This window comes from Myiozetetes cayanensis, unplaced genomic scaffold (assembly GCF_022539395.1).
Source record: "Myiozetetes cayanensis isolate MyiCay16 unplaced genomic scaffold, myiCay2020 scf6-25, whole genome shotgun sequence".
Lineage (NCBI taxonomy): Eukaryota > Metazoa > Chordata > Aves > Passeriformes > Tyrannidae > Myiozetetes > Myiozetetes cayanensis.
In genome coordinates, this window is record NW_026087853.1 from 1,880,078 (window position 1) to 1,894,577 (window position 14,500).

At 42.6% G+C, this 14,500-nt stretch overlaps 1 protein-coding gene across 2 annotated transcripts in view; it reads left to right on the top strand.

Moving 5' to 3' along the window:
* The window catches only part of PELI2 (pellino E3 ubiquitin protein ligase family member 2), a 64,913-nt gene that overhangs the window by 23,590 nt on the left and 26,823 nt on the right, over positions 1 to 14,500 (top strand). The window contains exons 2-3 of one of the 2 annotated variants that reach the window (XM_050336551.1): positions 964 to 1,093; positions 10,422 to 10,520. In XM_050336551.1, coding sequence (XP_050192508.1) covers positions 964 to 1,093; positions 10,422 to 10,520 — 229 coding nt within the window. The remainder of the gene's footprint in view (positions 1 to 963; positions 1,094 to 10,421; positions 10,521 to 14,500) is intronic. The other variant, XM_050336552.1, reaches the window with a different exon arrangement.

Here is a 14,500-nt window from a genome sequence, read left to right on the forward strand (position 1 = left end):
AGTTACATATTCAGGATGTTGTGATAAGAAAATAAAAGATTCCCTGTTTCTGCCTTGCTGCCTTTTGCTTCTTCTTTCCATATTCCTCCCTGAGAGCTGTTCCCAGACCGGCTGGGAGTTGGCAGGAATGTCACAGGTGACAGTGCTGTGGGGGGACGAATCAACCTGACCTAAATCTTGGGGTGAGGTGGAGGTGAATTCCGTGCTTATGCATTGCAAAGAAGTTTCCAGTTGATCCCTTCCCTGGGGAAGGAGCTGTGTCCCCTTGAGGCTTAAGACTTCTCTGAATAATTAATCCTCTGGGTCTCTGTCCTCAGGGAGAGATGAAAGAACTGTGGAAGGCTACTGTGTTACACCTGATAAAGGAAGTCATTAGTGAGGCTTCAGATAGTCACATAAATTAAAAACACTTGCATCCTCTTTCCTTAATAATAGATGAAGCCTTTAGGATTAGAGTTAAAAAAAGGGGGGGGGGGAGAACAACTAGAAAAGCTCTTTTTGTGTGTGAGTAAAATTCCTTTTCACACAGTTTTACTTGCCCCTAAATTACTTTATTTTTCCAGATTTGCCCCTATTCCTGTATGAGATGTCTGAAGAGGGTAAAAATGTTGTAAAACTCCCCTTATTCTGAATTGGTGAAGATGTGCAGGGTGTTATCCCAAATTCCTTTGATTTTAGAGGCAAAGAAGTATTTCTGTGGCTGAACAGCTCGGTAGTTCATTTGTAGTTAATTACCTTTTTAATGAGAACAACATTTCAACCACTGGTAGGTAAAGAATGTTCGAAAGCTGATAATTCAGGAAACAAACCTTAGCAGGGCTGTGATTTGTTTTGTTTTGCCTGTGCATTTGATGATACCAGAATTGCCACTCTCTCCTTTTCTGTGGCCAAATGTCCATTCTCTCCTTTTCCGTGTTCCAGGCTGGTGGTGGTTTATGCTCAGCTGTTGTGGTTTATCTGCAGGTACAATGGATCCCTCCCTAATGGTGACAGAGGACGCAGGAAAAGCAGATTTGCCCTTTACAAGCGACCCAAGGCCAATGGAGTTAGACCCAGCACTGTCCATGTCATCTCTACTCCTCAAGCATCCAAGGTATGGCACAGGGGGACAAATCCTGGTTTTCTGATGATCCTGAGTGGAGATCCTCATGTGTTGCCTTGCTGCCAGTTGGTTCTGTGGTAGTAGGATACATCTCTTTTAATGAAGAGGCTGCAGTGGATTTTCTTTCTGAGGGTATATGGCTTTAATTTTAATCCAGTTACCGGTTTAAAATAGTCTGTAAACTCAGGTGTGAGATAATCTGACCTTCCTGCCCCTGTTCAGAAAGCTGTCTCTGCTTTTGTGATCAAAACAGAAAAAGTATTTTAATTTCTTTCTCGCTGGAGTGATATCTCTTTCCTGCTCAGGAGGATCACTGACATGCCATAAAAAATGTCATGATCCCTTTGGGCCTTTCATTTTTGTTGCTGATAATGATACTGTGGAAGTTTTTACTTGAAGTTTAGTGTGGGTGAAAGAAGAAAAGCAGTAAATATATAAACATAGTAATACATTAATGTATAGTGCTGTCCAGGTCAGAGTTCTGGTGGTGGAATATATTTCAAGCTTCAGAAAGTCATGGCTCTTCACACTGCTCAGAAATGGGTTGTCTAACTTGGACCAAGAGAAGCATGTTGTTTAATACATAGTGTGGGATTATGTTTTCTAATGCACAGTACACACCTAAACTTATCAAAATACACCATATCAGAGCTTGTTTTCTTTGCAGAATCCTTTGTCTAGGGCCTGCCTAGTGCAGATAAATGAGGAGTCTTTTGGATTAAAAGTTTCTGTGAATATTTTTCAGTGAAAGCTTGTGTGAGTTAATAAACTCAACCTTCAAAATAGACCTGTAGTATAATGTTTATTTATGTGTTGGCAATTGCAGTCTGCTGCTTAAAATGTAACAAATGGGGGAAAAAAAAAGTGTTTTACAGAGTGGCTGGAAATATACCCATGTTCTCACCGGATAATGTGAAGCATTTAGACTCCAGATAGTGTTTCAGCATTTGAGTTGCAAAATATTTAAACACCTGGCAGACAGCACAAGGAATCTGGTTAATGTTCATCTGTGGTGTTGTTGCAGTGCAGATAAAATATGTGTGCTGTGCAAATTAGTGCCCTTATAAAGATAGCGCAGGGGCTGGGACATGAAAGGCCATCCTCCCAGGGTTTGGATTCAGGTAGATATGTCAAGCTGAATGGATTCTTCTGCACTTTCTCTGAACCCTTATAAAAGAGCTTTTGTGTGTTTATCCTGCTGTCTGGGGCAAGGCTGGTGGGTGTGTGCCAGAACAGGGATGCAGAGGATCTCAGGAGAGCTCTTTCCATGCACAGAGAGGATTTTTTTTTTTTAAGATGCTGTCAAAGGCTTTTCTCACATCTTAGGCACCAGAGCCTAAATCATTTTACTGGGAATGGTTTCTGCACCCAACTTTTGTCAGTGATTGCAGAAACACAGGCTGATAAAGAGGGAGCTGCTTGGTTCTTATAAAATAGCAACTTGATCTCAAAAGTTTAGTCCTGCTTTCTGTCTTTCAGTCTAACTGGTATTTAAGGAAGGTAAAACAGTGGGAACTCGTGCTGCACAGGATATTAATGAGTTTTCTCCCTTAATATCCTTCCTCCCAACTCTTCATATACCAGTTTCCTGTTTTGCTCTGCTTGTCTGTCACGGCAAACTGAATCTGGAGTGAAAAGGCACGTGTTATGTTTAGAGCACTGGTGCTTCTGAAGTGGTGGATTTAGCAGAGGTGGGGGAGGCACTGGCTCTCTCCATTGGTTCTGCCTCTGATGTGGATACTGGAATAAGGTGCAGGGCTGGTTTTGTGCTAATTGTGTAAATGCAGCAGCTCAGGAGCTGTATTTGTCACCAGTTCTAAGCCTGAAAACTGCAGTAGATGGCAGGAGGCTGCTTGTCATGTCCCATTGTCCCCGCTGTGCAGGTGTCAAGGACAGCTGGGGTAGCAATGGCTTGGGTAGTAAATTTAGCTGAGCTAATTGCATGTGAATCAGGGCCTTTTGTTTCTTCCACTGAGAGCTTGTTGTTTGGTTTTTTTTTTTTTTGCCACTCTGACTTCTGAGGTGCTGGAGAAAACTTAGGATTGTTTGGATTTGTGTCTGTGTTTGGGGGGAAAGCACTGCATGGGGTAATAAGTCTCAAGTTTTTTCAGAGGGTTGTTAAAATACAGATACACCTCTTCAACTTTATTCACTTTGCTTTAAAACCTATTTTATTAACTCTATGCTTAGGCAGCAGTCAGGAAATTTTCTGGCATCCTCTGACTGTTTAAGACAGACTTTTTCCAGCATTGTCAAAGTTAGGTTTGCTGTAAGAAAGGAAGCTTAAAACTCTTATGCTGTCTTGAGTTTCTTTGTGTACTTGTCAGGGGTGGGGAGTGAGGGACTGTGAGTCTTCATTAACTGGGTATGAATCCAAGATTTTAATAATCTCCTTTGCTGAACTAGAGCGTTTGTTTCAAAATCATCATGTCACAGGGTCAGTGGCACTAACACTGAGGTTACTGGTTTTCCTGGACACTCTAATCATGTAATCCCCTATGACTTCAGGTCTGTGTGCATTTAGATTTCCCTGTTGGTTTCTAATGCTTTGGAATTACTTCCATGGATGTAGAGTTTACAGAAATGAAGGAGCTTTATGTGCATTTGAATTACTTGAAGTATGGCATTAGGAAGCATGAATTGTTGAATGCAGAATTCCCTAGGATTACTCTGGAAGCATGACTGCAACAGTGTGTGTGGGATTTGAGACCTTCCAAAGTATTAAGTCAGTGGGCAGGGGAATGTAACTATCAAGCACTGGAAGTACTCCTGTCTAACAAGGAAATATTGTGCTTTGGTACCTGAGTGATTCCATTCTTAATAATGACCCCATAGAAGGTTGCAAATGCCTTTTGAATTGCTGCAGACTACAAAAAAACCCCCACCTTTAATACCTTTTTATGGTGGTGTGTCTTGGTATTTATTATGTCTGTCTGTCTCAGGATCAAAGTATTCCTTTGGTAACCTGTGGTGGATAAAGTCAACCTATTTTCCCCCCTATGAAATTACTATTTCAGGCTGCCTGGGGAAGATCTTTCCAACTCCAAGTCCAGTTACCTGCCGAGTTGGCTTCTGCTTTGTGCTATCACAACAGCAGCTTGTGCAGTCACTGCCTGGGTTCCTGCAGCTCGAATCAAGTTTCCTGCTGCTGCTGGAAGAGAACAAAATGCAGCCATACCAAATAATTGTTAGGTCGGGGACAGAGCTGCAATTTGTGCTTTGAGTGACGAGAGAAAATGAAAGTATAGGATTCTTGTGATCAGATACTGCATCTGCTTTGACATCCTTTGAATGGGTTGTAAAAGGACCAGAGATCCTTTTGGCACTGACAGCTTTTCAGTGTTGGTTGTGAGTGAGAGCTGCAGAGCTCAGCTGTCAGTGCCTTCCCTCCTTCCTGCTGGGCTTATTTATGGTCTAATCAGTTCGTGGAGCACTAATTTGTTCTGAAGTAACTCTAATGGCACAGGTATCTCCAGAGTCCTGGGCTGTGCAGCAGCAGCTTTTTCTTGGCTCATCACACAGAGCCTGCTTGAGTCATAGTTTCCTGGGTGTATTGTCCTTTTCTTTGTTAAATGAGCATCACCTTAACTTGCTCACTCCCTGTTCCTGTGCCCTTCAGTAGCAGGGAATGGTCAGACAGAAGGATTGGACCAATTTCACCAGGAAGGCTTCTTATAAATAACAGCCCTTACTTGGTTTGAAGCTCTCCTTCCTGAGCTTTTGGGACCTATTGAGCAGAATGCATGTCAAAGGTTTTGGAAAATCATTTCATAGTGTTTTCTAACAAAACCCAGATGTTTAGTGAAGGAAGGGGAATTAAAAAGTTGCTGAGGACTACAACAATTATTTTTTTATGACTCGATGTTGCTTTTTGTTTTCACATTCTCCCTGCAGAGGGTAAAAAAAAAAAAAAGGATCAAAAAAAATGCTTTCCTTGTAAACTCTCTTTAAACTACATCTGCTCTAAATCAATATTTTAGAGCTGGTTCTGCTTGAACGTGGGTGCCCTTTGAAAGCAGAGGAAAGTGCAGTGATCACCAGAACTGATGTTAAACTTGGGAATGTTGCATTTCCCCAAACGCTTCCGCTTGGGTTTCCACAGGGATTCCAGGCTGTGCAGTGTCTCAGTTTGCAGCTTCCCTGACTGTGTCAGGAATAACCCTGGGAGGGGGGGAAGTTGGGCTTGTGATAATGGAGAGCTGTGGAAAGGAGGGGCTGGATCTCAGCTGAGCTTTTTAAGTGCTGCAGTGTGAGGTCAGACACTGCAAACCTTGCTGCCCATTGTGGAATGTCTTCAGTTGTTTGTGCCGCTGGAAGAGCAACAAGTAGGATTTGTACTGGAGATGGTTTCACTGGAATATAAAATTTTCACAGCTTGAGCTTACTGTGGCATGACTTGGTTAAAATTCTCTAGCTCCAGTTTGACTGGTTCCTGCATCTTCCTCACTGTTTGCCAAGAATTTGGGGTGGAAACTTTGGACCACCACAGAAGTGGTGAAGCTCTGTCCTGTCTCACATTTATTCTAATTGGGCTGTTAATTGGCTGGGATGGATCTGGTCTTAGAAGTGCATTTCTCCTGAGAGCTGGGCTGCTCTTGGCTTCCTAAAAGTGGTGAAAACACCCAAAGCTGGTTTTGGATCAAATGAAGCCACATGGGCTGAACATCTGCCTGCGTGGTGGAACTTGCTGTTGGGGATAACTCATCCCTGCACGTTGGGATTTTACCAAGGGAGGTTCTCTCCAGAACATTAAAAAGTGATCTCCTGTGGTGTTCCAGGTGTTTGTGCTGGAGCAGAGTTAGGAGCAGCCTGAGGAATACAGGGATTTGTATACAACTATTGGAATCTGGGGCTGTCAGCATCTATAATACAGGAATTCCTCTTCTGTGTATGGGTTGTTCCGTGCTCAGAAGAAAACTTAGCAAGAGGAACATGCAGCTGATGATGGATATACTTTTCCTGCTCTCTCAAACTAATGTCCAAATGAAATGGTCTTAAATGGATGGAATGTTGTGTTTTGGAAAAATCAAGCAGCATGTACTCAGTCACAGCAGCTCTGCTGGAACAGAGGAGCTGGAACTGAATCAAAGAGGAGATGAGACTCCTCTGCTCCAAGGCTTTGTTGAGAGGGGCAATTATTTTGAAAGCACAGAAAGCAATTCGAGTTTCAGGGGCCAACAGTAACTTTTCGAAGAAACAAACAGCTGCTGCTCCTGTTTTACAGATTGGAAAATACTTGTTTTCCAGAGTGCCTTGAGATTTTGTTGATGGAAAGAAGAAGATCTAAATATATTTCTCTTTCTGGGAGTTTCTTATGACTGCATCTGTAAAATGAGTAATGTTAATCTGTTCTCCAAGTGAAGGACTCGAGGGGTGACTCTTGGGACACCAGGAGATTCCTTTTCCCACTGTCTGTGGGTCTCTTGTCTGAAACATGTTTATGCTTTCTCTGAGATGCAGGATTACTTTGTTTTGGGATCCTGCTCAACACCAAACACTCCACAAATATTTTGGGAGAAAACAGGGAGCACTTTATCCTGATAATCCCTTCTGAAGGGATCTATCTCCAGCAAACTGCTTATGGTGAGGCTTCATTTGCTGAATGCTCCAACCTCTTCTTCTGGCAGTCATAAAGCAGTTCAGAGTTCTTTAGCACTATGGGTTTGCTCCTACAAGATGATATTTTTTTTTTTTAATCATCTCCTGAGCTGTCCTTCCATGAGAACAAAGGAGTCTGACCACTGGGCTTTCATCAGGTGACCTCCCACGTGAGGTTGTGTGTGTTGTGTGTACAGACTTGCCTTTAAATTCTGCCTGCCACTTGTCCACAGTGATTCTGCCAGTCCTTCAGGAAGTTCTGGACTCTGCAGATACCTGGTGTGAGATGATGTGTGTGGTAATGTATGCTTTGGCCTTCTCGTTTCAGCAGCAGCAGATGCCTATCACTGGGACTTCAGGAAGCTCATTAAAGGCCCAGCACTGCCAAGTTGCTCTGTTGTTCAGTTCTCTGCCCTCTTCCAGCTCAGTGTGAGCTCTGAGATCTTCCTACACTGGGTTTACCAAAGCCAGGGAATGATGGATCTCCTCTGCTTTGTGGTACCAGGGGGAGCACTCCCTGTCAAGACAAAAAACTGTGGGACTTGGTGCACTGAGGTCAGGTTTGCACATTCCCTGGAACTCTCACTCTGGGGACTGCTGGCCTGGCATTGCACTGAGACAAGACCAGCATCTTACAGTGATGTCTCACACTGGGATCATCCAGAAGTGGTGTGGATGTTGACAGCTACCACTTTTGTGGCTCTAGAGATTTTTCCTGAGGACCTGTCCTGTTTATGAAGTTTAAGACACTGAGAGATGCTTTTCTTTCTCTTTTGCCCTAACCCAGGGTAAGAAAAGAGGGGGGAGCAAGTACAGGTTTGATTTCTGTGTATTTGGTTTTTGCTCATGGGTCTCATGTGACCAAAGAAACTTTGGTTTCAGTCCCTGTAGCTGCACAAGGTTTTCGCCTCCCAGACTTTGCACTGATCGAAGGCTTAGATGACAAAGCACCCCCTGTTTGCTGCTTGAGCAGCTCTTGTGTCTAAAACAGCACTGCTCAGCTTGCTGAGGGGTGTTCTTGAGCAGAGGAACCTGAAAAGAACTTAGAACTTTCCTGGTGAGATAAAGGACATTTTATACTTGCCCTGCAGCAAGACAGATTTCTGGGGTTTGTTACTAATCTCAAATCTCAGTTAAGTTTAACTGCAGAGGTGCTTTCTTCTGGAGGATCAGACTTCTGAGAGCCAGGACTTTCTGGGATCAGAGCATCCACATTTACACCCTGGATGATCAGGGAATTTCTGAACCTGTCGCAGCTTGTTTATTCTCCAGCTCTTTGGGAAATGATCTGTGGAAGGTTTTCTTTGGGTAGGGGTTAGAGCTTCTGAGGATTAGAGCTTGTTCCTTTCCCCAGGCAGTGCTTTCCTCAGCAGCTGCTGCTGTGAAGCTTCATTTCAGCTGAATGAGGTTATTCCACCTTTTCTCTCCCTGTCTTTATAAGGTGTGTTCATTCTTGAATGAGTTGTTGTCTTCTCATATTGACACAACTGAATTTGTAGGACCAGTAAATCTCCATCTCTACCAAAAAGTGGCCAAAGGTTTGGTGAACTTCTGAAGATGTGCCTTTGTTTGGGTGGACCTGTGCTGGTCACACAGATAACAACCAACCTCTCTCTCTTTGAAGCTCTTGCCTTCACAATATTTGGCTGTTCATCTGTTTAACATAAACCAGAATTCTAGAAGAGGTAATTAAAGAAATCATGGGGTTGAGAGAAGGTGAGGGAGAGATACTTGTTTATGCTTAAGATTTTAGAGTGTTTTGAGTGTTATTAAAGCAAAACTTATTATCTGTGCTGCATGAATGCAAAAAAAAAAACTGTGTGATTGATCAAATAAAGCTTCGATTGTGGGCTGATTTCTCTGGTTTGCACTTTTGAGATACTGTACTTTATATAGAGAAACCTCACAAGTTTTGAATTTTCTACAAAAGTTTTGAGGAAATCCTGAATAGGACAGTGACAGCAAACCCCCCAAAACTGGAAGGAGGCCTGAAAGGAACTTTGGGGAGGCTTTGGATTCATTTTGACTTCTGACCTTCGTGTAATGACATTTACCATCACAAACTTCAGACAACGGGCTACTGTGTAAAGCAGAAATTTTTCCTCCTCCCTGTTTTCTTAGAGAAAGAAATTTTTTTCTTCTCCTCTGTTAGCATTTGGTTTTCCACAGTGCTGTGTCTCTCCTTCAGCCCACCAAAGAATCTGCCACCGCTGAAGGTCAGGGATGAGGCAGTGCCTTGGTGGTCCAGGTGGGAGGCAGGAGGAACAAAGCTGACCTCGCCTCAGCTGCTCCTCCTCTGTTCCCAAGGAAAAGCTGGCCTTGGAAAGCTGGATTGTGAAACTTGTAATAGCACAGAAAGTGTTCTTCCCTCAGCTCAGCCCTCCCCCTCAAAGCTCTCTCAAATCTTCCTGTTGGGTGTTTTGTCACAGGGATTGACTCTGTTGCTGCCTGAGTGTAATAAATAAACTGTGCAAGTCAAAACAAAGTGTTTGCAATTCTGTGCAGGAGACAGCCCTTGCTAAATATCTTAAAATATAGCTCTGTTATGCTCTTGACTGTTACTGGGAAGGTTTAACTCTCTTTTGCTTGGTTAAAAATACCTCAGTTATTTAATGTTGCCTCGTAGTATCTTTGTCCTATACCCAGACACTGCTGGGGTTGAGTGACTGTGTCACTGTGATGGGTACAAAAACAAGGCTCTTTCTGAAGAACTTTATTTTTATTTTCCTGGAAATAATAGAAAAATATTTTATAAAGGCAAGAAGCTGCATATCTATTAAACTCCTTTAGATTGTGTGTGAATTTACTCAGGGTCTCACACAGACTGAAACAGTCAGGACGTTGAGTTCAGGTAGCCCCATTCATTGCTTTAAATCAAAACTTTGCCAGATGGTGTTTTTGTCAGATGTCTATGTAATATACATATTTAGATGATGCAGTGTAGGTTTTCCAGATATTTTTATTAAATGGTTTTATGGGTTTTGCCATGGAAGTACTTCAGGAGTTGGGGGGGGAAGCAAGCATTCCAGTCATTATTTAAGAATATTGGAATTTTTTGAGAGAATTTGTAGCTTTAGATGTGAAATTTGTTACAATAAACTTTGGGTACAGAGTTAATTCAGTAAGTTTAAACAGGGATATATGTTATATGCCTTTGTTCCAATATTGGGTGTTGGACAAGCACTAATTCTCTACAGTCCATTGTTTAAACCCTTTGGCAGAGTCAGTGCTGTAGGATTATTCCCGCTTACACCCATACCTGCAGAATTCCTGCTGTCCCGTCTGTTGTTCCTGTTTTCTCATTTTATAAATTCTTTGTATGGAACACAGTCTAATGCTTTGGAAAGTCAGCATTTGTGTGGTGGGGAAGCACTGGCATTGCAGTGCTTGATTCCATCACCTTCAGGAGGGATTCCCTTTCCTGCAATCTCTTCCTCTCTCCAGATGGAAGTGTACTTGCTCAGATGTGAAGGGAAGGCCCTGATTTTTCTCTTGACTGCTCAGGAATTCTGTGCAGAAACCCCTCTGATTAAAATTTAGCCAGAATGATAAATAAAAATCTGTATATGCATAGCAAAGACAGGTGACAAGAGGGAACACCATCATACAGTGTGACTGTGTGAAAGCACTGAGGCTTTTCCAGGATGAAGCAATAATTGATTTTTTCACTTAGTGCCATTACCACATTTAGTCTTAAAAACACTAAACCACTTTGAAACAGGAGTGTGGAGGCACCCTCTCAGGTCAAAAGCTTGGATGGCTGGAGACACAGCTCTGGGAAGAAGATTTTGGAATGCAAGAAGAAGCATTTCTGACTCAGGTAGGATTGAGGGCTGGGCAAGTGCTGGGAGGGGGTGGCTCTGCCTCTGCTGCTCCATGGAAACTGTTGTCATTTCTGTTGGAGTGTTTGCCATGTGGATGGTGGAACAGTAACGGGAATAGGATGATCTCTGATTCCCAAGTAGTCTTGCTCCCAGCTGTGACAGTCCTGCCTAGAATTGCTCTGGATAAGGCACTTGGTGTAGGATAAAACCCCCTAACAGTGCTCAGAAGTAGATACTGTAGAGACAGCTCATCCCTTGGGCAGCCCAGCTCTTCCAGCAGCTCCTCGTGGAGAAAGGAGCGTCAGGGCCATGAAGGCTGGGCTTGAGACTGAAAAGTGGTAGCTGTGTGGACACATTTGCTCCATGTGAGAAGATGCTGAAGCCTTGGCTGTGCAGGCTTGGGCTCTGCAGAGTCAGTGGAGTCTCAACTCCAGCTGAGCAGCACGTGCTGGTTTAGAGCAAGGGCTGTGTCCAGTAGGTCATTCCCATTTTGGTATCTTAATTGCTGGTTTAGCCCTGGCTGAAGGTCTCTCCAGAAGGACCTTTAGCAAGTTTGTGTACAGAGGATATTTGACATCTTGGGAGACTCATGGAATCTGTTGTCCTTCAGTAATTTTTCTGCCAAACCCTCGAGTGTCTGCAGAGTCTTTTTTTTTTTTTTTTTCTGTACTCCTGCCAGGATTGGGACATTTCTTGTTTTGAAGTCAAGGAAGTTGTGTTCAAGGAAATGTCATGCCCAGAATCATTTGTTAATTGTGCACAGGCTGTCTTTAAAGCAGTGCTTTCTTGGCTTTCACTTGCCAGCTGGTGAATTGTGTTGTTAGCACCAGCAAAGGTCCATAAATCACGGATACCTCAATTGTATCTAATCAGCCTGTTCAGTGTTCCAGGATTGTTTCAGCCTCCCATTTCTCAGGCTTGATTAACAGGAAGGAGAGAGCACTTAGGACACTTTTTACAGGTACATAATGTCTCTTCTTTATCACTTGTGTGATTTTTTTGTTTTCCTGTTGAGTATCAATGTGTATTTGAAGGACAGTGAAGATAAAAAGTAGGTTTCCTTTAAAATGGAAATCTTTCTTATTCGAATATTATGTTCTCAGTCTTATCAGTCTGGGCAAAGTCTGCACATTAATTTGCCAGGATGGTTTGCTGCTTCTGGGCTTTCTTTTTGTCCTTTTTTTTTTCCTTTTTTTTTTTTTTTTCCATTCATTGATCCAGATACCACGTTCCTCTCGTTACAGTTGCAACCCTTCCTCATAAAGCATCTCATTACTTTTAACTCTGTTTATTTAGTGCCTGCTGACTACAGCTGGTATGATGATGGAATGCCTTTTTCATAGAGACCACTGGAAGTCTTGGAGTGGGATAACATTCACCTTTGATGGAATTGGCTAAGATAACTTTATCAACAACCAGAAACTGTGTTCAAAGTGGCAAGGCCAAAAATGTGCCAAATCTTTTGGCATTGTTTTAATCTAATTTATGATTGACTTGCTGTACTATTAATAGTTTCTATTAATAGTTTCTTTTAATGACTGTGTGTTTTGCTTCACATCAGGGGGAAAACACTTTGCCTTTAAAATAGGGGTTGTGGTTGTATTAAAGTGCTTTTGGCAGAAACTGAGATCGATACCTGTGTGGGGCAGGTTGGCTCCTTGTCAGGTGCAGGTTGGTCAGCTGTGTGTGCAAACAGAGAGGAGGTTTGCTCTCCGATGTGGTGGTTGGGTGAATTGCTGCAAAACTGGCTTGGGACTTAGCTCTGGTTTCCTCAAAACTTTAAAGCATCAAAGATTTGAGCTGAAGGGATTGCACTGAACTCTTAAATGATTGTCATACAGGAGGAGGATGTGATACACTTGTGGAAGGACATGTTGTATGAACCTTTTACAAGAAGACAACACAAAATGTGGAAATAAACTGATACAGAAGCTTGTGCTTTGTCTTCCTCTCCTTATGCATCATCTCTTGTGGATCTTACGAGTGCAGACATAATACAGAGCATAAAGAAGGGGGAATTTGATGTAATAAGTTGGTTTGAAATGATAAAGTCTTTTTGCTGTTATTTTCCTACCCATCACACCTCCCCCCTCCCATCCAGTGCCCACCTTGTGCTGCTCCTCAACCCACTGTTTTTGTCACTGGGAAAAGTGAGGGACACCAGGATTCTTGAGTTGATTTTTCTTCTTCCAGTTGGCCTATCAGTGAGATGCCTTTGAGCTTTTTAGGAAAACACTGCTGAACATGTTCTTTTTGGAAAGAAAAAAATGTTAAAACTGTACTCATGGGGTTTTAAAAGAGAATTTTCCTTCTCGTTTTGCATTTAATATATAAAACATGTATGCACTGTGCTCAGCACTCAGTGCTGGTGTGTAGAGCCCTGCTCCTGCTGGAATACACAAAGTAAAAATAGTCCAGGATGCACAGGAATTGTGAGGGGTTTTGTGTCCCAGTTTTCACTTGTGACAATAACACTTGCACTGGTGTTGATCCATCACTCCATGTTGGTAGCATTTGATTTTTTTTTCCCCTTCCTTCTCTCCTGAGCTGGCCAAATGAGAAACTTGGTTTTGCCACAGCAAGTTTCTTTGGTGCCTGAACACCAGTTGTGACGGTGCAGCAGCAGAAGGGGAGGGGGTTGTGTTGATGGAATATTCCATATAACATTAGACCTGGAGAAGATTTTTAATCACCTAAAATGTGGGACTACAGATTGTTCTCTTAATCGTTTGTTTTGAATGCCTGTGTTCATGGAAGTAGTTCAGAGCCCTGATGGTTCTGGCTTAAATCCTGAAGTCTTCACTGACTCCTAGTTGTGGATCTTCATGAATAAGTAGTTCTCAACTCTGTAAAGAAGGAAATTGTAGTGTTTTGTTGCGTTGCTGTTTCTGTGAAGGGGAATCCTGGAGTAATAAACATGATTCTGTAATTAGAATATTAGTTACAGTAGATTAGCCCTTCGTTTTAGTGAAAATCAGTGCTTTATCTGCTTTGCCAAGTGAGATGAACAGAGACAAGCACTAAAAATTACATGTTACAGTTCACTTCAAGCTCTTCTGCTGTCTATTTTCCTTGGTACTGAGGCCTTTTGGTACTGAAAGGAAAAATGCAGGATACATGCTGTTCTTTCAGAGCTGTTCTTTCAGGGCTGTGGTTTCCTCGAAACTGTTATTACTTTCCTTGGAAGCTTGTCTGGGCTGAAGGTGTCAGTCATGTATCTGAACACTGGTTTGTGTGATGAAATGAGCTTTTCCAGAATTTCACCTCGTCTTTCCCTGTAGTGTTTTTGCACTGGAGAAGCTTCATAGTAACAGCTCAGCTTTTTTTTTTTTAATTTTTTTTTTTCCCTGCAGGAGGAATGTCTGCCTTTTGTTCTTACAACTCTGTCTCCTTGTTCTTCCCTCAATGCCTTCCCCGTAAAGAAAGCGCCGCGTGGTGGTTTTTGTTGTTTTTCCTTTTGTTTGTTTGTTTTGAACCGAAAACAGAAATCTCGAATTAATTTGCGAAGCGGTGTTTGAACTCCCTCACAGAAGTTGCTGGGGTTGATGTGCGGGGAGACAAAGCTGCAATTATCTCCATCTTTGTCCTCCCGAGGGGCTTCATTACGGCGGCTCCTCTCTCCCCGCTGCCGTGTCCCGGCAAGGTGAAGTTCAGGATTCAGCAGACACAACAAATTATTATTTTCTCTGTGTGCGCTGTTTCATCCCTGCTGATGGAACATTTAACTGCCTTTTTTTTTTTTTAATTCTTTTTTTTTGGCTGTTGTTGTAGCAACAGGAGAGAGAGTCCGTGCAGCTCTGACAGACCTTGTGGTGTTCAAACCGACTTGTTTGATAGTGATGTGGCAAAAGTATCACTTTCCCCCCACTATCAGCCAAAGACAGGGACACTTCCAGCTCCCAAAACAGCTTTATTTCTGATACTGCTTAATGTCATTTGACAGGCACTTAATAATACTTTAACTCTTAAAGCCTCC